General features: G+C 42.4%; 1 protein-coding gene and 1 long non-coding RNA gene across 9 annotated transcripts in view; both read right to left on the bottom strand.

The window, feature by feature from the left end:
- Positions 1-24,343, bottom strand: part of dennd1a (DENN/MADD domain containing 1A) — a 201,118-nt gene that overhangs the window by 53,536 nt on the left and 123,239 nt on the right. For all 7 annotated transcript variants that reach the window (XR_013488182.1, XM_033646211.2, XM_078162368.1 and 4 more), the window contains 2 exons: positions 11,747-11,848; positions 11,521-11,646 (listed from right to left, as the gene is read on the bottom strand). Coding sequence is in view for 6 of the 7 variants with exons in the window: in XM_033646211.2 (XP_033502102.1) it covers positions 11,521-11,646; positions 11,747-11,848 (228 nt within the window). In the remaining variant the exon portion in view is untranslated. The remainder of the gene's footprint in view (positions 1-11,520; positions 11,647-11,746; positions 11,849-24,343) is intronic.
- LOC144458807 (uncharacterized) lies at positions 3,132-11,511 on the bottom strand. Of its 2 annotated transcripts, XR_013488184.1 has the most exons (4): positions 8,375-11,511; positions 8,010-8,234; positions 7,700-7,781; positions 3,132-5,798 (listed from the first exon to the last, which is right to left on the bottom strand). It is a non-coding gene; the product is annotated as an uncharacterized LOC144458807 (long non-coding RNA). The 2 variants fall into 2 exon arrangements; XR_013488183.1 differs by having other exon boundaries at positions 8,010-11,511.

Below are 24,343 nucleotides of genomic sequence, written 5' to 3'. Positions count from 1 at the left end.
CTAGAGATGGGTCTGCTGCTAGAACTCTGTGTGGCATTCATCTGGTCTCTGATCTGAGCTGCTGTTAACTTGCCATTTCTGAGGCTGGTGACTCGGATGAACTTATCCTCAGAAGCAGAGGTGACTCTTGGTCTTCCTTTCCTGGGTCGGTCCTCATGTGTGCCAGTTTCGTTGTAGCGCTTGGTTTTTGCGACTCCACTTGGGGACACATTTAAAGTTTTTGCAATTTTCCGGACTGACTGACCTTCATTTCTTAAAGTAATGATGGCCACTGGTTTTTCTTTAGTTAGCTGATTGGTTCTTGCCATAATATGAATTTTAACAGTTGTCCAATAGGGCTGTCGGCTGTGTATTAACCTGACTTCTGCACAACACAACTGATGGTCCCAACCCCATTGATAAAGCAAGAAATTCCACTAATTAACCCTGATAAGGCACACCTGTGAAGTGGAAACCATTTCAGGTGACTACCTCTTGAAGCTCATGGAGAGAATGCCAAGAGTGTGCAAAGCAGTAATCAGAGCAAAGGGTGGCTATTTTGAAGAAACTAGAATATAAAACATGTTTTCAGTTATTTCACCTTTTTTTGTTAAGTACATAACTCCACATGTGTTCATTCATAGTTTTGATGCCTTCAGTGAGAATCTACAATGTAAATAGTCATTAAAATAAAGAAAACGCATTGAATGAGAAGGTGTGTCCAAACTTTTGGCCTGTACTGTGTGTATATATATATATATATATATATATATATATATATATATATATATATATATATATGTATACAGTGGTGGAAAAAAGTTTTCGGACACCCCATGCATTTGTGAAATATTGCATTAAGAATCACTCTTAGGTCTTCAAGTGCAATTTCTTTTAGTACAGTCACAGCCAAAATACTAAAGAAATCCTATAAAAGCCATTAAAAACTTAAAATTGATTGGTTCCATAAGAAATTTTGAGTATTGGGTCATTTTGGTACCAGTGATGAAGGTTGTTCTTTTTATTAAAAGACACAATTTTTGTTGCCAAGCTTCGTGTCTACATAAAGCCAGCACATTTGAAAGTTCTTCAGACACAAAAATGGCTAAAACAAGGAACCTAACGCAGGAAACACGCCTGAAGATAAAGATTCTCAGCCAGGAAGGGTACAGCTGCCGCCAGATAGCCAGGAAGTGCAGATGCAGTCCTTCAGCAGTTGGATACACTCTGCAGAAATACAGACGAACCAACAGCTTGGAAGACAAACCAAGATCTGGGCGTCCAAGGGTTTCTTCAGCAAGAAATGACCGCATCCTGATCCGCATGTGCAGGTAAAACCGCCGAATGACATCACAGGAGCTTCAGCAGCAGTGGTCAAACCAAACTGGTGTCCAGTGTTCCACCCACACTGTACGTGGCCGACTTTTAGATCATGGCTTAAGGTCCTACAAGGCTATCAGGAAGCCCCTGATCAATGAGAGACAGAGGTTAGCCCGGCGTCGTTGGGCCCAGGCACACAAGAACTGGACAGCCAGGAACTGGAAGAACATTTTGTGGTCAGATGAGTCCAGTTTCCAGCTTTATCTTCCTCCTACTAATGTGAGGGTACGCAGAAGGCCAGGCGAAGCATTATCTCCAGCATGTACAGTACCTACTGTCAAGCATGGTGGAGGCAGTATCATGGTTTGGGGATGCATGAGTGCTGCTGGTGTGGGTCATCTCACTGTCTGTGATGGCACATTGAACTCTACCAAGTATTGTACCATTCTCGAAACCCACATGCTCCCTTCTGCACGTGCACTGTTCCGTTGAGGTAAAACGGAAACAAAAAAATCTAAAAAAAAAAAAAAAAAAAAAAAAAAAAAAAAAAAAAATCTGCGTCTGTCCAGTATTTCTTGGGGGAACTGATCATTTAGTCCATAGCCCGCGCCTTTAAGTTGCCTGCAGTGACGTTGTACATGTAGTTTGTGTTTGAAGTGTTCGAATTTTGCCACAATGGGACGGGGGCGTTTGTTTGCAGGGTTTTTGGGTCCGATGCGGTGTACACGGTGGCATGTGGTATCTTTTACAATGTGCAGGGAGATTTTGAGATGAGTGAAGTCCTGAATTAGCTGTTCGGGGCTGTCGTCCTGTGTGCGTTCTGGGATGCCGGAAAAAACAAGATTGTCCCTCATGCGGCATGACTGTAAATCGAGGGTTGAGTCGAGTATTGAGCATGTTGACGGAGATGTGAAGGAGTCTGTTTTCTTTGGTGACTGTTTCTATTTGGTGCTGGCTGAACTCGTGGCTTTCACGGAGATGTTGAAATTCTTTGTGTAATATACATCTAGTCCTGAGAGATTGGTGTTTATGGAAATGAGGATATCACTGACTTCAGCACAGCATGTTTTGTGCGGAGAGATGTGAAGGTAGTCGAATGGTCTGAACCTCTTGGTATGTGGTGTGGATGAGTTGCGGTCCTGCTCGCGGTCTGGCTGTGTGTCACTCATGGTGCAGAATTGGTAAAAGCATGCGTCAATGAAATCCTCAAGGTCTTCCAGGTCGGGTGGTTGTGATAATCCAGAGTGTGAAGTGCAGAAAAGGGGTTTATTTTGTGGAAAGAAGTGGAAGTTGTGTGTGGAGTCTAGCAGCCAGGCGCCGCCATCTTGGTTCTCGCACTCGTCTGGTGGGCTCTCGCGATCACAGGCTCATCCTCCTCCCTCACAGGCACACTCATCAGGAGAAAACTGAGGAATCCTGACACTCAGTATGCCTACATGCAGCAAGCATTTTGCTAATTTGGCTTAACAAAATGTAGATATAACTCTCCTCCCTGGTAGACATAAGGTGTTAGAATAGTCCTTCGACATGCTAAAATCTAATGTTTTTTAGCTAGGTACAGACACTCTGTTAGCGTGTCAGCCCTCAGTTGCATACTGTAGTGCTGACAATTTTCCCCTCTGGTGGGTGTAGTTTTCAGAGTACAGGGTTCCCACACTTTTTTTTACCAATGATTTTTCAAAACCTTTCCATAACTTTTCCATACTATTTTACCAAATTTCCATGACTTAATTTATAATAGATGAGACCTATAATAGCGACCATAGAGCGCAATAATGAGCCTCTCCAGTGTGCTATGGCCTAAGCAGTGTAGTAAAAATGTGGCATAGGGAATGGAAGGGATGTTGTGTCCATCATGCACCTATCCTAGGGCACCCATATTCTTGTATTTGTACATATTAATCATGCATTGGCTAGTGAATGTAGCATTGACTGGTAACAACAACAATTAACCAAGTGCTACAGCATTTAAATGCTCAAAAATTGAAAACACTGAAGAGGTAACAAATAATGATATTTATTCTGAGACAATCAGATATTCAACAATTACAAAAAAAAAACAAACATTTGTGCATTAAGTGTAACTTAAAGGGCCAGTGTGTAATATTTGGCATGGTTTATTGTCAATCTGAATCTGAATCTGAATATTCTACCCATTAATATGTTTATACAAGTGTATAATCGCTATAAAATAAAATTCGTTTGGTTTTCGTAGCCTTATAATTATGCTTTTATATATATATATATATATATATATATATATATATATATATATATATATATATATATATATAGCAAGGGCCTTGCTTTAGAGAGGTCGCTGTCTTGCGCCGCCATGTATGTACGGCAGACCGAGCGGACAATCCAGCCAGCCAGAGAACGCGTTTCGCGTGTATAAATGAACCAACGAAGACAGCGGAAGGAAGGAAGAAGGAGGAGGAAACAGCAGAGTGTTAGTAGTTCGTCGATAGAGAGTAGTGAAAAGTTTTTTTAGTTATAAAGTTTGCGAATGGACCACACTTACCACGCAACAGGAAAGAATAAACCTGAACCGTCATCTGCGAGGAAAAGAAGACGCAGCTTCACTCCTTGTGATGCACTCTCGGCGGCGCTTTTCCTCCTGATGATATATCTCCCCAACGATGGTAGCAGTAGCACCGAATCCCATTCTGTGCATTCAGCCTCTCTTCTCACCCGCTCAGCATCAAACACATGGAATTCCTCATCTGTGTGCTCTGGCTCAAACAGGTATGGCTCTGGGTCTGTGTCCGCTACAAGAAACTCTTCAAAATCGCGTTCAAAGTCGTCCATTGCAGCTACTATAGTCCGGAGATATTGCTAGGCTAAATAAACAGCTGAGCTCTGTTTACCGGCTACGCTGTCAGTCAGTGTGCGGGCTGGAGATTGGTGGAGCAGAGAGGGGAGGGGGGGTCCCCACTTAGTATGGTAAATGAGTATGTGTGTATGAAATGTGTCTGTTACGCTAGAAGAGTCAGAGTTTGGGACGGAGTCTTTTACCCCCTGGAGTGTTACCAGAGTTTCTGGAGTGCTCAAATAAACTGGCCTTTTTCCCGAATGCTCCTCTGGTCTCCTGCTCGTGAGGGATTCATTACAATATCGTAACATGGTTTAGATTTCTAAATAAATATTCACCTCGTCGCTAAATAGACCTGCTCCTGAAAAACTTGTGCGCAAGGCTTTTTGTCCCTACAAGGCCACCGTCATTTACCTGACGGGAGGGGTGAGCGAGTGAGCCCTGCAATCTAAAATTTGACCACTGATGTCACTGTTTTCAACCCATTTTACACACTGGCCCTTTAAGTAGGCCACTGTGCTTCAGGGTTGGCTTCCCTGTTTAAATAAGGAATCAATAAAATAAATAAATTAGTCTGGGTTTCTGGTACAAGAGCACCACAAGATAAATGGCAATCAAGGCCTCACAGCATTAGGCAATACAACATTTTGAGAGTAAAACCTAATATCACAGTGCACTATGCTTCATAAAAAAATATATATGTTAAAAAATGAACATAAGTTTGCTTTGAACAGTCAAACTGTGTCTACTCATTCTTAATTTCTTATAGTTTCTCATTGATTTGCTTTTCAATGTCAAGAAGACTTGCTTTCTTTCTTTGGCTGGACGGCGCAGTGTTAGACACTGCAATAAAGGTTAGTTTGCTAGTGGTCTCTGCCTTGTTCGCGTACTCATCTGCAGCTTTCTCTAAGGCGGTGGCATCAGTCTCAACTCTAGCTCTCTTCTTTTTTTTTTAGTTCATCCAATTCTTCCATGAGAGACTTTCTTTTCATGGCAAGCGTCTTTCTGCTTCTCTCTCTCTTTTGCTCATCAAGGTAGGCACAATACTTCTGCCTTGCACCTGCAGCTGATATAAGCAGTTCTTTTGTGATCTGAACTTTACGCACTCCTCCAACTGCCCTAATGTGGTCAATGATAAGTCTCTGTGCCACTAAAGACCATTCCTTCAGATTCTCTACCTCAACTTCTTTATTAACAGAAAACCCCCTCTCTACACTTGCCTGTCCATGGGACATCACAAGAAGCACCTTCACCACCTCCCAGAGGTTTTTGAATTCAGTGCTAGAGCCCATGGTCTCATAAAACAGTGTATACTCTATCTGAGGTGGGGTCAAATTCTCTGAACCCTGGAGTGACCAGAGCACAATCACAGAACGCCCTGTACATCGTCACAAACTGATTCTTTCACTTGATTTGCACTGACAAGGGTTTGCAGGACTCTTTTCATTTTGTTCACACACACTGCCCTTTGTTGGCAACCATTTGTCTAGGATCTAGGCACTGCATGCTTTGAACAAGGGGGTATTGCACAGGCGTCTTGTGAACAAGCTTGTGCAATGAGGAAAGTTTTACAATCCATTTCTTATCTCAAGCACCAGTCTTTCTGAGATCTTCTTCAGACTTTTAAGTTTGCTGAGTGCTGCCTCTTTCATGGTCTTCTCTTTGATGAAACGGTCCATGAGCCCTGCAGACAGAATAAAGCAGAAGATAAATATTTAGCGATTGCTGACTAGGTCATCATAGATAATTGTAACATTTGTGCTGCCTTTAAAAAGCGTCAGAGTGAGCGCTCTGTTTTTTGGTTTCAGAAGTAGCGTCAGAGTGAGCGCTCTTACTTTCATTTTCAGCTCTGCTACTCTTTGTAGTTAGTTTGGCCTGCATCTTGCTCGAGCACACACAGGCCAGGCAGACAGCCACATTAATGTTATGCTGAGAGTTTTCTGCGCTTCAGCCTTGGAGAATATTTATCTGTAAGTATTCTGTGAATTATTCTGTAATACTCTGTACATTAGTAGACGTTTGTGTTTTTATTTTAAATATCAGAGTGGAGATTAATGTGATTATTTTTGTAGAACATGTGCTCTGCTAGCTAGCAACAGGCTGTAGCTCTGTTCAGTTATTGATTGATTGATGACTCATAGTGATGTGTTTTATGTAATGCAAATCTATGTTCTTGTTTCTGCTATGTTTCTCAGTTTTACAAAGAAAAAAGCAAAAAGCAAATAAACAAAGAAGACTGGTAAAACACAAGAAAAGTCAAGCCTTGTAGTTTTTACTGGGGGACTTTGTCTGTTAACTGGCTGTCTAGCTGGGCATAAGTACATGCGCTGGAAGGCCAGTACAACAATCTTTCAGTCATGTTATTCATTTTTCTCATGCAGTGTTTCCTATTAATATTCCTATTCCTAATTAGTTTTGGAAAATAATGTTAGGACAGGTCCAGTAGAGGGTGCTCTCATGCCTTTAAATACTGATGTCAGTGTATGTAGGAACATGTACACTCCCTGGCCAGACGGATACAAGGCAAGCGGATGGGAGGTAGGGCTGTCGCGGTTACCGGTTGACTGCGCTTCACAGACAACCACATCTACCGCGGTCAAGGTTTTTTTCATTTTGATGTTTCGTCGCCCACTTCATTAGGTACTAGCAAAACCAATGCATTCTAATACAACAGCTCTGCAATAAATCTCTCTATTCAACCCAAACGCCACCACCCACGGGGTACGCACATTGTACAACCATGTGTTCAGAGACGGCTGGTATAAATGGGCTAGCAGGGCTAAGCCTTGCTTATCTTTTACAATAAAGACGAGAAAATTATTAAATTAAAGAAAATATTAAAATATTAGTTATTGAACTTGAGAACTGATTGTTTTTGGTGGAACCTATAGCAGCAACAATACTAAAATAGTCACAAAAATGCAGGATTTATCGTGACAAGCCCCCTTGATTTACTGTCCAGTTGGGCTAACTGAATTCAGCCGAGGCCACTGACTTTTGGCCAATGAGAGTGTGTGGAAGTACAGTGAGGGTCTTCCCGCTGTTACTGTAGTGGGAGAGTGAGCGTTGAGTCTTGCGAATTGCGTTAGCATCATGCTGAACGAGGTGGATTATTTTAAATGCTGTCTATCGAGCGGGACCTCATCCAAAAATCATCGGACTTAAATGACTTGGTGATTAACCTGTTTGCATCTCAGAAAGGCCGTCATTGTGAGCTTCTCTTCAAATAAGGTAGGCCCAAGCCCTAACCTCTTATTAAAGGAGCACAAGGAGCACGCGCATGCGTGAGAGAGCGAGAGAGAGAGAGAGAGAACATTTTTGTAGTTAGCCTAATTTTCTAGTTTTGCATTGTTGCTGTAACCTGGTACTGTATCTCGGTGTGATGTTACTGTTACTGCAGCTGAACTATTGATCAGTATAGACCATAGCCCTAATGCGTTAGCCCTCCCTCCCAATTTCACCATGAGCCACTACTGCATGTGTTATTATTTTGGCCACCTCATTGTTTGAAATAAGGTGGCCGTTTATCTAACATTACTATCGGTTGAAATGATAAAGAAGGGGCAAATACATAATTATTATTACCTTTGAGCAGCTGGTACACGTCCTCACCCATGAATGGTAGCATTGGCTTGTCGGTCTGGTACTGGACGAGGAAAGGGGTGACCTGTCAACATCACTTTATTTATATAGCACCATTCATACAAGTAAATGCATCACATAGTGCTTAACATAAAAAAGATAGATAAAAACATAAATCATATAAACAGAAAGAACAGATTTAAAAGAAACAATCAGGGTAAAGTAATTAAATTAAAAGAGAGTGCAAAATAGAAAAAAAAATTCTTAAAACCGAATACAAATTTAGAACAGTAAAATATTAAAACGTGCAGACCTGCTTGAATATGCTCTGCAATACTGCTGTTTTCACTCAGAAAAGTGGATCTGCACAGGCCGTCTTGATCTCTTGGAAAGATTTGATCTTTGGCTGCGGTAAGTCTCCTCGTGAGACTGCATCAATGTAGTTCACCACGAGGCCACAGCATCAGCCCTCTCTCACAGACCTTCACATTTTCAACCCATCGGTGCTGGCAGAATTTCAGCATGGGTGTGTTGCAGCCTGCAAGTTTTAAAGGACTTTATTAATAATTTCAATAGCCTACATTACAACAACAATCAACACATTACATTCACAGTATAGATATTGTGCAAAACTGGCTTACAATTCAATAGCATATAATATAATATAAAATACATTACCTGTGAAGTTTACGAAGTTTTCTCAACACACTTGGCTGTTTTTGAAGAGCCAATACAGGCTACAGAGAGTATGGTCCACCTCCCATCCGCTTGCCTTGTATCCGTCTCGGAAGGCGTTATGGAGAGTATGCAGTCCGCATGACATGATGTTCAGTAGAGATTTGTTGATTTGGACCAGGTCAGACTGAAGTAAATCGAAAACCTCCCAATTTACGTTGGGTTCGTCCATTGACAGCTGCACGAGATTCTTCATTTCTGTTTCAGAGAGTATAGTTTGCATTCGATCTACAATGTCCTGGGCAGTTGCGTGTCCAAGAAACTCAGAGCCTACATAGCGGGTTTTCACCTCCCCACCATCCCAAATCCGTACGTGCAGATCTGTCTGTTTGAGTTGCAGAGCTTTGTTCAAGCTTTCGTCAAACATCATTACATAACCAGCCTGCCTGGACACTTCTCTGACCAGGAGTGATTCGAAGTAGGGCGCAATGCCAATGTTGCGAGGTATGCAGACTTTGTTTCCCCTAAACTAAATTTAGATGCTATTTTGCTGTCGGGGAACATGGCTCAAAAAACTGAGCCTGTGTTGGCACATGAACTGTACGAATAATGCGAATCCATTAACTTTAGAGTCCATAACACTTCAGCCGATAGCACATCATTTGAGGCAGCATATTGGTTGAGGGTAGGTTGTGTTGATCAGTGTTCAGCCGTCTTTTGGTTGTCTAAATGTTTCTTTCCTTTGGCATGGTGAGCACCGCTTCCCCCATGTTGCTAACATCAAATGATTTTACACAGACCTTACATCCAGTATGACCAGGGTCTTTCTCTCTTGAGCCAATTCCATATTTTTTCCAGGAATTTCATGACCGTGGGGACCCTGAGAGTATGACGCATTGCATTCTGCACTGAGCTGCAGCCTTATCTACACATTGCTTCATGGCTGATGGAAGTTACGTATCTACACCTAACAGCTGACATCCATGTCTGTGAAAACATGGATGCTTCATGCCCATTTCCCCCCCAGCAGCACAGAAGATCTATACAATAAACACAGTTTCAAGATGAACACCCAATAAGAGTGTCACCAATTCAGTATGTGACCAAATGTCTCCCCCTCTGTTCCTGAGATATGACATTGTATAATGGCAAGAAAAGTGTTTTATGCAGAACGTTATGATGTCACAGTGAAGTTGACCTTTGACACATGAATTCTTAAGCTATGGCAAAAAACATGTTTTGTGAGGTCACAGTGACCTTGACCTTTGACCACCAAATTCTAATATGTTCAGTCTTTATTCCAAGTGGACATTTGTGCCAAATTTGAGGAAACTCCTTCAAGGCCTACTTGAGATACTTTGCTCACAAGAATGCACCACCCAAAAACAGATGACTATGTGCAGCCTCCTTCAAAGAAGAGCCGATGCGGCAGCAGGTCCGGTTGGCACCATACAGGAGCGAGCAGGAGCAGAGATAACTGCCTGTTGTTGCGAGCCTGTTATTCAGGGAGAGGAAGACCTCCTTCTCTGGTGGAAATGTGATGGAGCCAGGTGTTTTCCTCTGATGTCGAGGGCTGCCCGAAAGTACCTGTGCATTTGTGCCACGAGCTCTCCATCAGAGCGTGTGTTCAGCACCATGGCCAAAGTTCTCAATCCACTACGTGTCCTGCTCCAGCTGGAAAAAGTAAACATGCTGGTTTTTCTGGTGAAAAACCTTGAATAGTTTTGAAGCATAGGATGATGCTATAGTTGTCATTATACTTTGTTTTTATTTCATTTTCAATGAGGAGTAGCCTGTTCGAAAAGTTCGGACTTGGAGAGGGTGAACTTTTCAAACTAAGGGTAGGCTCTAAAAATAAACCAGCGAACAGTATTTCCCGTTGCTTCTCAGGATAGGATTATATATGTCCATTTTCGGGTATACCTTGTTATTTATTGTTCTGTTTTTCTAATTTGATGAGCCCTAGTACTGGATGCCATAGAGCTGTGCTTTTAATTTATTTGATTTATGTTGATAGGTTCTAAAAATAAACCATTGGACAGTACCCGTTGCGGTCTGAGGATACGCTGTATAGCACACATTATCATTACTGCCATTTGTTATTTATTGTTACTTTTTTGGAAGTGGACTGTAGCCCACAGACAATTTGTTGTTATTTCATTCTGTTTGGTTGACTGCTGCATTTGCAATTTTTAAAATATTTGTTAATAAAAGTTGTTAATGTTGTACATGTTTGGTTGTTATTTTGTCAGTATTCTTAGGCCTATGTAATGTTTGCTATTCTGTTTCTGAAAGGTATAGGCACAAGCCGACATTTTGGCGACTCCCTCTGAGCCGTTCAACGTGATTTTTAATTAGTCACGGTAATACCGTATTCCTTGGGAAAATGTGGGGAAGGTTTAACGGTAACAAAATTTGGATACCGCCCAACTCTAACGGACGGACAACCTAAAAACATAATGCCTTCGGCCACGGCTGTCACCGGTGCAGAGGCATAACAAACCCGCTAGATTCCTTCACACACACCCACAGGGCCACCTCCCTTAAAGGCGCAGGCAGTATCCAGACAGTAGCCAGTAACACACAGGTGTAGTTAGGCTGTGGGGGTGCTAACCAGAGGTGGAGTAAGTATTCAGCTTCATTACTTGAGCAACAATACCAAAAGCACACATTGACAATACTCCACTACATGAAAAACCTTTGCATCCTAAACCTTACTATCAATAAAGTATGAAGGTATCATAGCCAAATTTACATAAAGTAGTCATTTTGGAGTAAAATTTTCTGTCAGTGTTTTACTATTATATCTGATGATGGATGTGCTGTAGATGTTTAAGGTTGTGTTAAATTTAACTTCTTTATATACTGTTAGGTATCTACAGCAATGCTTCATATTCTATAAGATCATCATCATATGTAGCATCCCTGTCCTGTGAGAACCACATATATCTAAAAAGTCTGTCTTGGGCCACTATTTGAGAATTAGTTGTTTGTCATTTTAGAAAAAAATGCGTATATCACGAAATAGCCTAAAATATCAAGACATTATTTATAAACAATATCGCAGAGCTCTAAATCAAAGTGATCAACTCAATCACTTTCTTTGTTCCCGGCATCCTTCATGTCTCTGGTCTGCAGTATACACTCACCGCCTCAAACTGCAGAGCGTTTCTGTAGCTGCCAAACAGAGCCGCCTGACTCTTAAGGAAGGCTCGAGCCACACCGTCCCCAGTTGTTGTTGAAACCTTCCTCAAACGACTCTTCAAAGATGAGACCTGTGGGACATGGAGTTACAGTCATTAGAACACTATTTTAGCTGTTAACATCCATAATAAAAAAAACTTTACACATTGTGTACTGTCAGTAGTTCTTCACCACATCATTGGGCAGGCTTTGGAGGTCATCATAGGGTGTATCCAGGGTGTTTGTGTCCACGTTCAGGACCACCACATCATCCAGAGCCATCCCTCGAACTTTCTACAAGCAACAGAAACAGAATCAATAAAGTTGCTCGTCAGACGGGTGGATACTATGCAACTTAAAACCTGCTGGGGGGGGGGGGCAGATTCGGGCAGATTACAGTGGCTATTTCACCCCTCGAGAGCAAACTGGGAGCTCTCAAGGAGTCTATTGCAGACCTTGAATGCTTGGCTTACAGCCATAGCAGCCAACTAGCCGACCTCAAAGTTCAAGTTTGCAAACTGACCACTTTGGCTGACTATCTGTCCAAGAAATATGATTATCTTGAGGCCCACTGACGCTGGAATAATATACGGATTGTGGGCATACCAGAAAGGTCGGAGGGAGCCCAACCAACGGATTTTACAGCACAGCTTCTACAGATCCTGCTTAAGCTCGACAGCAAACCCACTTTGGATCAGGCGCATCTTGCCCTGCTAGCCATGCCCAGGGACAGAGACATTCTGCAACCGCTCATTGCCATGGTGAATTTGTTCCAGACTCAGAACCTAATACTTCTGTGGGCAAGGGAACTTTCTCCTCTGACCTACAGGGGCAGGGTGATCTCCATCTTCCCTGACTTTACTTCTGCCGTCATGAAGAAAGAGGCTGGTTTCATTAAGGTGAAGAAAGTGCTCCAATCATGTCCAAATGTGAAGCTCAGGCTTCTCTACCCCGCCGTGCTGTGCATTTCATTCCCCAGCGGACAGTCTCACAGGTTTGAGGACCCTGATTTGGCATTAGCCTTTGTGAATGAAAACATAAAAAAGGGGGTTACTGCAGCCTCATAGTTTAGGCTGAAAGGTAACCCATTTTGGCACTCTAACCTTTAATTAGTCCAGTAGCCAATATGTCTGCTTTGGGGTCTTTTGTATAGAATATCCCCGACTCTTATGTTCAAATAAACACAAGAAGTTTGTGCTCTAGAGAAAGGATCAGCACTCAGTGAATAACCTCCTAAGCCCTATGATAAGCTAATATAGCAAGGCTTAACTATACAGACCAGTGAGCAGTGATAACTAACATGTCTTTGGGGTCATCAAGTGGGATCCTCCTTTCACCAGTGTTTCGTCTAGTTGGTCCCACGACACCTCCAGGAAGCCAGACAGTGATCTCTGGCATCCCAGAGACACTCCCCTAATGCCAGGTCTCACTGCTCCCCGCACCAACCCAATAACCTCCTTTACCTTACTTACACATGGCTTTCTCAGCCCAAACAGCACTGCCACCTTCAACAAACCCAGGCTCCGTACATGCAAGCTCCAGGTAGAAACAGTGCTGATACTACCTTTCCTAGCACATTCACCATACTCTATTTCACACGCTACATAGCGTAACTCTAATATAAACTGAAGTTAAAGGAGACAGATTAACTCACAGGATCAGCAAACACACTCACCTTGCAGCATGGTCTCAAACAAAAGGGATTCAAATAGGCCACTCCCACACTTAAATAACTTTCCTCTTCCTGGATTTCCTCCTGAGAGGAAGTGGATCTCTCCACCTGATCTCAAGGAGTTATGTACTCTGCTTAGTAGTTCTAAGTGCTAAGTCCTAAGTGCTCTCCACACCAACCCAATAACCTCCTTTACCTTACTTACACATGGCTTTCTCAGCCCAAACAGCACTGCCACCTTCAACCAAACCCAAGCTCCGTACATGCGAGCTCCAGGTAGAAGCAGTGCTGATACTACCTTTCCTAGCACATTCACCATACTCTATTTCACACACTACATAGCATAACTCCAATATAAGCTAAAGTTAAAGGAGATAGATAAACTCACAGGATCAGCAAACACACTCACCTTGCAGCATGGTCTCAAACAAAAGGGATTCAAATAGGCCACTCCCACACTTAAATAAACATCCTCTTCCTGGATTTTCTCCTGAGAGGACTGATTGGTGGATCTCTCCACCTGATCTCAAGGAGTTATATACCCTGCTTAGTAGTTCCCCCTGCTGGCCCCCAACTGACATTATTTCTTCTCTTATAGATAAACTGGCTGGCTCTGGCTGCTTCATCTGACATTTCCTTCACTGTCTTCCTCAAACTCTGTCCCCGCACTCCGAGTTCCCCCAAGAGCGAGACAGCTGATCTTGCTATGAATCCCCTACACCCCACTCCCACTGGACAAATCCTAGTCTTCCATCCTCGCTGCTCAGCTTCTGCTCCTAAGTCTGCATATCTATGCTTTTTTCTTTCATAGGCTTCTTCCACTGAGTCTTCCCAAGGAACTGTCAGCTCAATGAAATAAACCATCCGTTGACTCACTGACCACAACACTATGTCAGGCCTCTGCTTGGTACAAACTATTTCCTGGGGAACAACAAGCTTTCCCCCTAAATCTACTTGCATTTCCCAATCACAAGCACCTTCTAGGCGGCCACACCCTTGCCTCCTTACTAACTTATCCCTTCTGTATTTTTCCCCCTCACGGACAAACTGAATTGCTAAACTCCTATTCTTAACACCTTCTGAATTCACCTGTCTTCATTTCCCTTCGATGCCTGCAGCTAAACATTTCAACACCTGGTTATGTCGCCATGTATATCGGCCTTGTGACAAGCTAACTTTACAGCCTGACAAAATATGCTTTAAAGTTGCAGTACCTGAACACAATGGGCATGATGGGTCCTCATTTACCCACAGTTTTAGGTTCTGGGGGGTTGGTAACACATCGTATGTAGCCCCTACCAGGAATCTAATACAATTCTCCTCCATACTCCACAGGTTCCTCCAACTAATTTTCCTCTTCTCTACACTTTCCCAATTCAACCACTGTCCCTGTTTAGCCTGGGCCACTACCTTTGCACCCCTTAATATCCTGTCCTGTCTACATATCTGTTCCACGACCAGCTTTCTTTTATCTTTGAGACCTGCTTTATTCCATACCGGTTTGCCTGAGCCAAGCCCCAGGCCTCCCCGGCCAAACTGAACATTACCTACAATCTCTGCATGCCTAAGAGCTGCCTCTGCCTCCTGAACTGCCGATCTTGGGTTCCACTTCCTCCCCTTGGTTGGATTTGGAACCACACTCCTAACTACCACGTCCTTACTCCCAGATAACAAGAGCTCTGTCCTGACCTTGGTACATTTAAATTCCTCTGTTAAACTAGATACTGGCAGCTGAAGTATCCCTTTTCCATACAATGCAACACTACTTAGGCACCTAGGAGCGCCCAACCACTTCCTAATATAGGAGCTAACCGACCTTTCAATTCTCTCCACAACGGATATTGGAATTTCATAGACAATGGCCACATTAACCTAGGATATAGCCCAAATTGCAAACACCACAGCTTCAACTTTCCTGGAAGTTCTGATTTATCTGTTCTATCCAATCCTTCAGCCACATCTTTTTTAAATTTCACCACCTGTTCCTTATCATTCAACTCTACATTGTACCACCTACCTAAGCTCTTAACAGACTTTTCCCTAATTGTTGGGATTTCCTCATCATCTATGAAAAACTTCCTATCACTTAACTTCCCTCTACATATCGAGATGCTTCTAGACTAGATACTTCTAGGCTTGATCTTCATGCTGGCCCACTTCAAGTTCTTATTTACCTTTTCTAGTAGCCTCTTTGTACATGGCATTGTTGTGGTCACCAGTGTCGTGTCATCCATGTCAGCCCTAACTGGTGGAAGATGCAACCCGTTCTGCCGTCTCTCCCCACCAACCACCCACTTAGAAGCCCTGATGATTACTTCCATCGCCATAGTAAATGCTAATGGAGAAATTGTACACCCTGCCATGATGCCTATTTCTAGCCTCTGCCAACCTGTTGTGAAACCTGCCGTACTTAGACACAACCTAATATCCTGAAAGTATGCTTTCACTAAGTTAACAACTACCTGTGGCACTCTGAAGTAGTCAAACGCACTCCAAATGAGGCTATGCAGTACTGAACCAAACGCATTTGCAAGATTTAAAAATATTACATGCAGGTCCCTTTTCTTAATCTTCGCTGCCTGAATCTGGTGCCAGATCATGCTAGTATGCTTTAGCCTTTGTGAATGAAAACATAAAAAAGGGGGTTACCGCAGCCTCATAGTTTAGGCTGAAAGGTAACCCATTTTGGCACTCTAACTTTTAATTAGTCCAGTGGCCAATATATCTGCTTTGGGGTCTTTTGTATATAATATCCCCGACTCCTATGTTAAGTTCAGTCCATAAGTGCCTATTTCTGACTTGCTAAGCCCATAGGAGTTTTATTTTTTAGGTTATGTTATTGTTGTATGCTCCCTGCTGACTGTTTGAACAGACTCTGAAACCGAGGGGCTGAACTGTTAACCCACCTGCCACATAGTTTCCTGTCCAGGTTTAGTGAGAAACGTTATTGTCTCGATAGCCCAGCTGTTTTTTTGTTCTGGTCTCTGGCATGCGTCTCTGTTCTTGTGACGCTTCTGCCACTGGGGTGGGGGGTGATTCTGTGGGGGCCCTTTTTGGGCTTGTTGGTTTACGTTTCCACTTTAGTCCTTGTATTTTGTCTCTCTCTTTTTTATTTTTTCTCCCTTTTTTCTCAGTCAGTTCTGGTGCACACAATCGTTATTTTTCTGCTTTTTACCATCTCACTTAATTATTAAGAATAGTCCAGGTATGAAGGGGGGAGATATACAACTTGTTAAGGTCTCAACAATCCCATAAAGTGCAGCAAAGTACTGCGATATCTTCGTCATACTGAGGCTCATGGTTTACTTGCAGGAGACTCATTTTAAAGCTGCTGACTGCTCTAGGTTAAAAAGTGGTTGGATAGACAAGCCTACCATTCAACTTTTAAATGTAAATCAAGGGATGCAACTATTCTTATTCACAAATCTGACCCTTTAATTTATTCCTATATTATTTCTGATCCAGACGGTAGGTTTCAGCCAATACTTACGCCCCTAACTGGGATGACGCCTTCTTTAGGGGACTGTTTTCAATGCTTCCAGATATGTCTACCCACCACTTGATTCTTGGGGGTGACTTTAATCGCTGGCTTGACCCAAAACTTGATTGCATCTCTCCCAAGGCCTGTGCACCCTCAAAATTAGCCAAATTGATTAACTCTTTTTTGAATGAGTTGTTGGTCTCTGGCGTATGGGGAATTCTTAATCCTACAAAAAAAGAATATTCCTTTTTTTTTTTTTTTTTTTAAATGTTCATCATACTTTCACTCGGATTGACTACTTTTTGGTTGACAATAGACTACTGTCATCAGTCTCTGACTGTAGTTATGATGCAATACTTATTTCTGACCATGCACCTGTCACTGTAAAAAATTATTTTCAAAGTTCCACTGACTCGGAACCTCCTTGGCGATTTAGCAGAAGTTTGCTCTCCAATGAGGATTTTGTTGGTTACATCTCTAGACATTGACTTTTTCTTGCATACTAATATAACCCCAGATGTCTCCTCTTCCATTCTGTGGGAGACCCTTAAAGCCTACATTAGAGGGGACAGACAACAGTTTGTCCAGATGAGGAACCACAGGTCGAGGTGTTCTGCTGTTTCACTGTGTGCCCCCCAGGGGTGAGTATTAAGTCTACTTTTATTCATCATCTACCTCATTCCCTTGGGCACAATCCTCTGACACCATGGTATTCATTTCCACTGCTACGCAGACGACACACAGGTCTACATCTCCACTAAACCCTCCACTGCCCTTCCTCCCACATCCCTCACCACCTGCCTTGAGGACATCTGGAGTTGAATGAGAAGGAACTTCCTGAAGCTCAATGGAAGCAAAACTGATGCCCTGCTCATTGGTTCCAAAAGCACCCTGGCCAAAATCCAAAGTACATCCCTCACATCATCATTGATAACTTCACTGTAGCCCTCTCCGGCCACGTCAAAAGCCTCTGTGTCATTCTGGACAGCATTCTTTCATTCGTACCACACATAAAAAATATTACCTGGACTGCATTCTTCCACCTACGCAACATTTCTAGACTCCGCCCATCACTGTCCCAGTCCAGCACTGAAGTCTTGGTCCAAACATTTGTCACATCTCGTAATGACTATTGTAACACAGTACTCTCTGTCTTTCCCACCAAACTCATCAACAGGCTTCAAATCGTTTAAAACTCTGCTGCCCAGATCATCACCCGCATCACCCCCCATTCTCATTGAACTACACTGGCTCCCTGTTCAGTAACGGATTGATTACAAAAACCTTCTACTCACTTTCAAAGCCCTCCACAACCTAGCCCTCACCTATCTCTCTGACCTTCTCCACAAGTGCACCCCCTCCCCTCCCTGCGCTCTTCCTCTGCTGGTCTCCTGACCATTCCCACCTCAGGCCTCAGCACAATGGGTGCCAGGGCTTTCAGCTGCACTCCCCCCAGGCTCTGGAACTTTCTACCTCCACACATTTGACAGTCCAACAGCATAACATCCTTCAGATCCCACCTCAAAACCCACCTGTTCAAACTGGCCTATGCATTTTAACATTGACTATGCCATACATACTTGCTTTGTACAGTGACCTTGGGTGTGTTGAAAGGCTCCTTTTTAAATAAAATGTATTATTATTATTATTATTATTATTATTATTATTATTAAATAATCTCATATACTGGTCATGAGAAAAAAACTCAGCAAAGATAAACTAGCTTCATTGGCTCATTGTTTTTCCCAACTTGATGCTCTATATGCCACTTCTCAGTCTCCTGAAATACATAAGGCACGTGCATCTTTACGGTCCGAATATGATGTGCTTACATCACAGTATACCACTGGGCTTCTATTAAAGACAAGGTCTTCCTTCTATGAACAAGCTCTTCCTTCTATGAACATCTATTACAGCTCAGCCTTTAATACCATCATCCCTGACATCCTTACAGATAAACTGGCAGCTCTGGACCCCCTAACACCTGCGCCTGGATTAAGGACTTCCTCTCCAACCACCCACAGCCTGTCAAGATCGGTACCCACAGCTCCTCCACCCTCACGCTCAGCACTGGCTCTCCCCAAGGTTGTGTGCTGAGCCCACTCCTGTATGCCATTTATACCCATCACTGCTCCCCCATCCACCCCACCAACACAATAATAAAATTTGTGGACGACACCACCTTGGTAGGGCTCATTACCGGGGGAGACGAGTCGACCTACAGGGATGAGGTGCAGCGGGTGGCAGAGTGGTGTGTGACAAATAACCTGTCTCTTAACACAAAAAAAAACAAGGAGGTGGTCCTGGATTTCAGGAGACAAAAAGCTGAACCTGATCACCTCTTCATCAATGGAGACTGTGTGGAGAGAGTCACCACTTTTAAATTCGTGGGGGCTCACATCTCCGAGAACCTCTCCTGGTCGGCACACACTACAGCAACGATGAGGAAGGCCCAGCAGCAACTCCACCTCCAGAGAGTACTCAGAAGGAACAAACTGGAGGAGAAGCTGCTGGTGACCCATTACTACTCCACCATCAAAAGCGTGCTGGCATATTCCATCACTGTGTGGTATGCTGGCTGCACAGCAGCTGAGAAAAAAAGCTGCAGAGGGTGATCAGGTCAGCTGAAAAGACAATCGGCTGTCCTCTGCCCTCCCTGGAGGACATTGCCAGCTCTCGATGCCTCTCCAGAGCAAAGAGGATCATCAGGGACCACCTCCATCCTGGACACCACCTGCTCAGCCTGCTGCCCTCTGGAAGGAGGTACAAGAGTCTCAAAAGCAGGACCAACAGACTGAAGAACAGCTTTTACCCCTGGGCTGTCAGGACACTTAACACCCACATTCCAAAACAATCCAGATAACAGTGCAATATTGGTCAGACTAAAACTACCTCACAAACAAGTGCAATATCAATATTCTGCCTACATTCTGTTTTTATTTATGTATTTATTATTATTTATGACACTGTTTGTTGTAATGCTGTTATGCTCCTGTCTTGTGTTTTTTTTTCTTTCTTTTATGCACCTTCAGTTGTGGCACCCAAAATTTTGTTGTATAGGTGGCTGTACAATGACAATAAAGGCTATCTTATCTTATCTTATCTTATCTTATCTTATCTTATCTTATCTAACATGGTGATAAGGCTACTAAGCTGCTGGCACACCACTTACGTCAGATTACGTCATCTCATCAAATTCCTAAGATTCAGACGGACACAGGCAGAACTACAGATGACTACTCTCTTGATGCAGAGAAAGCGTTCGACAGAATCAAGTGGAACATGGAATCTGTTCTACTGTCTCAAGAAATTTGGTCTAGGTAAAAATGTCATCACTTGGATTAAATTTCTTTATTCATCTTCCAAGGCATCTGTTAGAACTAATCCAGTGCAGTCTTACTATTTTCCCCTGTACCGATCCACTTGCCAAGGTTGCCCTTTAAGTCCCCTTTTATTCGCCCTTGCCACTGAACCTCTATCAATTCGCCCTGCTAACTCTGGAATCTACAGGTACGGAATACATGTTAAAGTCTCCCCTTATGCCGATGATTTGCTTTTGTTGTTGTCTAACCTGTCTGTTTCAAACCCTGCTGCCTTAGCCACTCTTCAAACATTTGGTCAGGTCTCTGGATGCAAACTGAACCTCAGCAAAAGTGAGATAGTTACTATAAATGATGGAGCTAAGCAATTTCCCCAACATAAATTCCCCTTCAAAATTGCCCACAACAATTTCACCCATCTGGGAATCAAGGTCACACTTAAATTTAAAGATCTTTACAAAGCTAATTTTACAACCCAGAAGCATTTTGATTGTTGGTTACCTCTAAATCTGTCATTAGTTGCAAGAGTCAATGCTGTTAAAATATGTGTTCTTCCCCGGTTCTCATATCTGTTCCATGTCTTCCAGTCTTCCTCTCCCAGGTGTTCGTAAACCGGACAGTTTAATCTTAGAGTTCTTGTGGGTTAAGAGAACACAGAGACTGTGCAAACAATATTTACAAAACCCAAATCACTTGGAGGGTTGGCTTTATCAAATTTTAGATTCTACTATTGGGCTGCTAATATTAGAATTTTACTGGCTGGGCTATAACACATTTATATCACCTCCGGTTTGGATTGCCATGGAGTCTAATCCTGTTAAACCAGTGTCTCTTATGGCAATTGTTCATTCCTCATTTGCTCCTGCAGCCTCTGTCTTGTCTAAAAATGTTATTGTGAGATTGCCACCGCCATTTTGGTTTACAAGCATTCGTTATTTATGCTCCCCTGGCTTCAAACCATGCGTTCCCACCTTCCCTTGTAGATGATGCTTTTTAACTCTGGTCCAGGTGAGGTTTTTGCAGATTCAAGGACCTGTATATTGATAATGTATTTGCTCCTTTTAACAGCTCTCATATAAATATAAAACTCACTACCTAAGCAACATTTCTACAGATATCTGCAAGTCTGTTCCTTTGTCTGCTCTAGATTTCCTGGATTCCCAGCTTTACCTATGAACACACCTCTTGATGAAGAGGATGCTCATAAAAAAGCCCAATCTATTTCTAGATTTGAACTTTTAAAGAAAAATAAAAGAAAATCCCCTTGACAAGAACAGACTTATTTTGTTACTGGTTATAGTTCACTGGCAAATCCCAAAATCAGTTTCAAGAACTCCCACACTATGCGATAAGTTAGTGCCTAGTCATCCCTCTGTCAAAAAAAAAAAAAAAAAAAAAGCAACCATTGTACTAATATAAAGGGATGTAAGCAATTCAGTGACTTTAAGACTAACAAGGTGTATGACATCAAAACATTCATTAACTGTAACACTACATTTGTTGTGTATCACTTATCCTGTACCTGCGGTTGTTTTTACATAAGTCGGACTAAGAGATGGTTGAAAGACAGAGTCTCTGAGCATAAGTATGCTCAGAAAAGCTAATTTGGGTTATCCTATGGCCAATTTGGGTTATCCTATGGCCAATTTGGGTTATCCTATGGCCAAGCATTTTTACAATGCACACAACAGCGCTCCAGATAGCCTTATGGTTCAAGGCCTAGAAACCATCCAAAAGAACATTCAAGGTGGTGATCGATTCAAATTATTATTGCAGAGAGAAACCTTTTATATATTCCATATGCAGGCTACAATATACCCAGGACTGAACGAAGAAATTGACTACAGTCCTTTTTAATAACTGTGTGGACTGATGTCTGTGTTGCTTCAGAAGCGTACGTATTATGTTTTGTTGTTTGTATATACATTTAGAATTAACTCTTTTTTTATACATATGTATATGTATGTATATATATATATATATATATATTTTTTTTTTTTTTTTTTTTTTTTTTGTATTTTTGGGTCCCCTGCCAAAGAGCACCCTCATCATGGTTGTTCTGACTTCTGAGCAATCTGGACTTCTTTTCTCTGAACACCTCTTGATGACTTCTTGACACCAGTCAACTCTTTATAGCTATTAATTTAGGTGATTTACAACAGAATTCACCCCATACGCCGGCAAACATCTGACCCCATCAGGACCTTGTGGGAGGGTGGACTTGGGAGAAGAAATTTCTGATGAACTGAGGTCTGACATTTCACACTAGGACCATAAGTCCTAGTGTGAACAAAGACATAAAAACCTGGATGAGCACCAATTACCTGATGTTAAATTCAGACAAAACTGAAGTTATTGTTCTTGGCCCCAAACAACTCAGAGACTCTTTATCTGATGACATAGTTTCTCTAGATGGCATTGCTCTGGCCTCTAGCACTACCGTAAGAAACCTCGGAGTAATATTTGATCAAGATTTGTCTTTTAATTCTCATTTAAAACAAACCTCACGGACTGCATTTTTTCATCTGCGTAATATTGCGAAAATTAGGCCTATCCTGACCCGAAAAGATGCAGAAAAATCGGTCCACGCTTTTGTTACCTCAAGGCTGGATTACTGTAACTCTCTATTATCAGGTAGCTCTAGTAAGTCCTTAAAAACTCTCCAGCTAATTCAGAATGCAGCAGCACGTGTACTAACAGGAACTAAGAAACGAGATCATATTTCTCCTGTTTTAGCTTTGCTGCACTGGCTCCCTGTAAAATCCAGAATTGAATTTAAAATCCTACTGTTAACTTATAAAGCTCTAAATGGTCAAGCTCCGTCATATCTTAGAGAGCTCATAGTGCCATATTATCCCACCAGAACACTGCGCTCTGAGAACGCAGGGTTACTCGTGGTCCCTAAAGTCTCCAAAAGTAGATCAGGAGCCAGAGCCTTCAGCTATCAGGCTCCTCTCCTGTGGAATCTTCTTCCTGTTACGGTCCGGGAGGCAGACACCGTCTCCACATTTAAGACTAGACTTAAGACTTTCCTCTTTGATAAAGCTTATAGTTAGGGCTGGCTCAGGCTTGCCTTGTACCAGCCCCTAGTTAGGCTGACTTAGGCCTAGTCTGCCGGAGGACCCCCTATAATACACCGGGCACCTTCTCTCCTTCTCTCTCTCTCTCTCTCCTTCTCTCTCTCTCCTTTGCTAACACTCATGTCCTGTTACTGCATCTTGCTAACTCGGCCATACTGCATGTCACTAACTCGGCTTCTTCTCCGGAGCCTTTGTGCTCCACTGTCTCGCAGGTTAACTCATATCACAGCGGTGCCTGGACAGCGTGACGTGTGTGGTTGTGCCGCTACCGTGGTCCTGCCAGATGCCTCCTAGTGCTGTTATCATTAGTCATATTTCTACTGTTATCATACAATTATTGTCACATATGTATACTATCAGATATTAATATATACTTTCAACATATTGTACCACAATAGCCGTAATTATTATTATTATAATATTATTACTTTAATTAATGTTGTTGTAAGCTATTATAATTACCGTCTGTCCTGCATCTCTCTCTCTCTCTCTCTCTCTCTCTCTCTGTCTCATTGTGTCATACGGATTACTGTTAATTTATTATGCTGATCTGTTCTGTATGACATCTATTGCATGTCTGTCCGTCCTGGAAGAGGGATCCCTCCTCAGTTGCTCTTCCTGAGGTTTCTACCATTTTTTCCCCCCGTTAAAGGGTTTTTTGGGGAGTTTTTCCTGATCAGCTGTGAGGGTCCTAAGGACAGAGGGATGTCGTATGCTGTAAAGCCCTGTGAGGCAAACTGTGATTTGTGATCCTGGGCTTTATGAATAAAATTGATTGGTTGATTGATTGATTGATTGATTGATTGATTCATTCATTCATTCATTCTGTATCAAAGCACGGATCCAAGCACAGTTATTAGCTGAGGTTTACTGATGTCAGAATCAAAATTCTGGTTGGATATTAGTTTGTTACTTGGTGCTATCTAAAGTCACAGGTTTTAAGCTGTCAGTCATTTCTTTGAACAGCAGGTTTTCTCCCCCACATTCAAATATCACCCAGCATCAAGTCACCCTCAGCTCACAATGAAACCTCTGCATGTTCTTCTTGTTTATAATAACACTGCAGACAGCTGTCAGTCTGTTAGATCAGTTCAGTACTAACATGTTTATCACAGATCATGTGTCATCTCAGTTTAAACTGTTGTTGTTGGCTCTTGTGTTTTCCCCCAGTCAGATTAAATCTCAACAAATGTATTTAAAATGTAACGTAGGCTATGGCCTAAATGATGAATTAAT

The sequence above is a fragment of the Epinephelus lanceolatus genome, chromosome 19 (genome assembly GCF_041903045.1).
Source record: "Epinephelus lanceolatus isolate andai-2023 chromosome 19, ASM4190304v1, whole genome shotgun sequence".
NCBI classification, from domain to species: Eukaryota; Metazoa; Chordata; class Actinopteri; order Perciformes; family Serranidae; genus Epinephelus; species Epinephelus lanceolatus.
The sequence above is the reverse complement of the archived record's forward strand: the minus strand, read 5'-3'. Positions and strand labels throughout refer to the sequence as shown.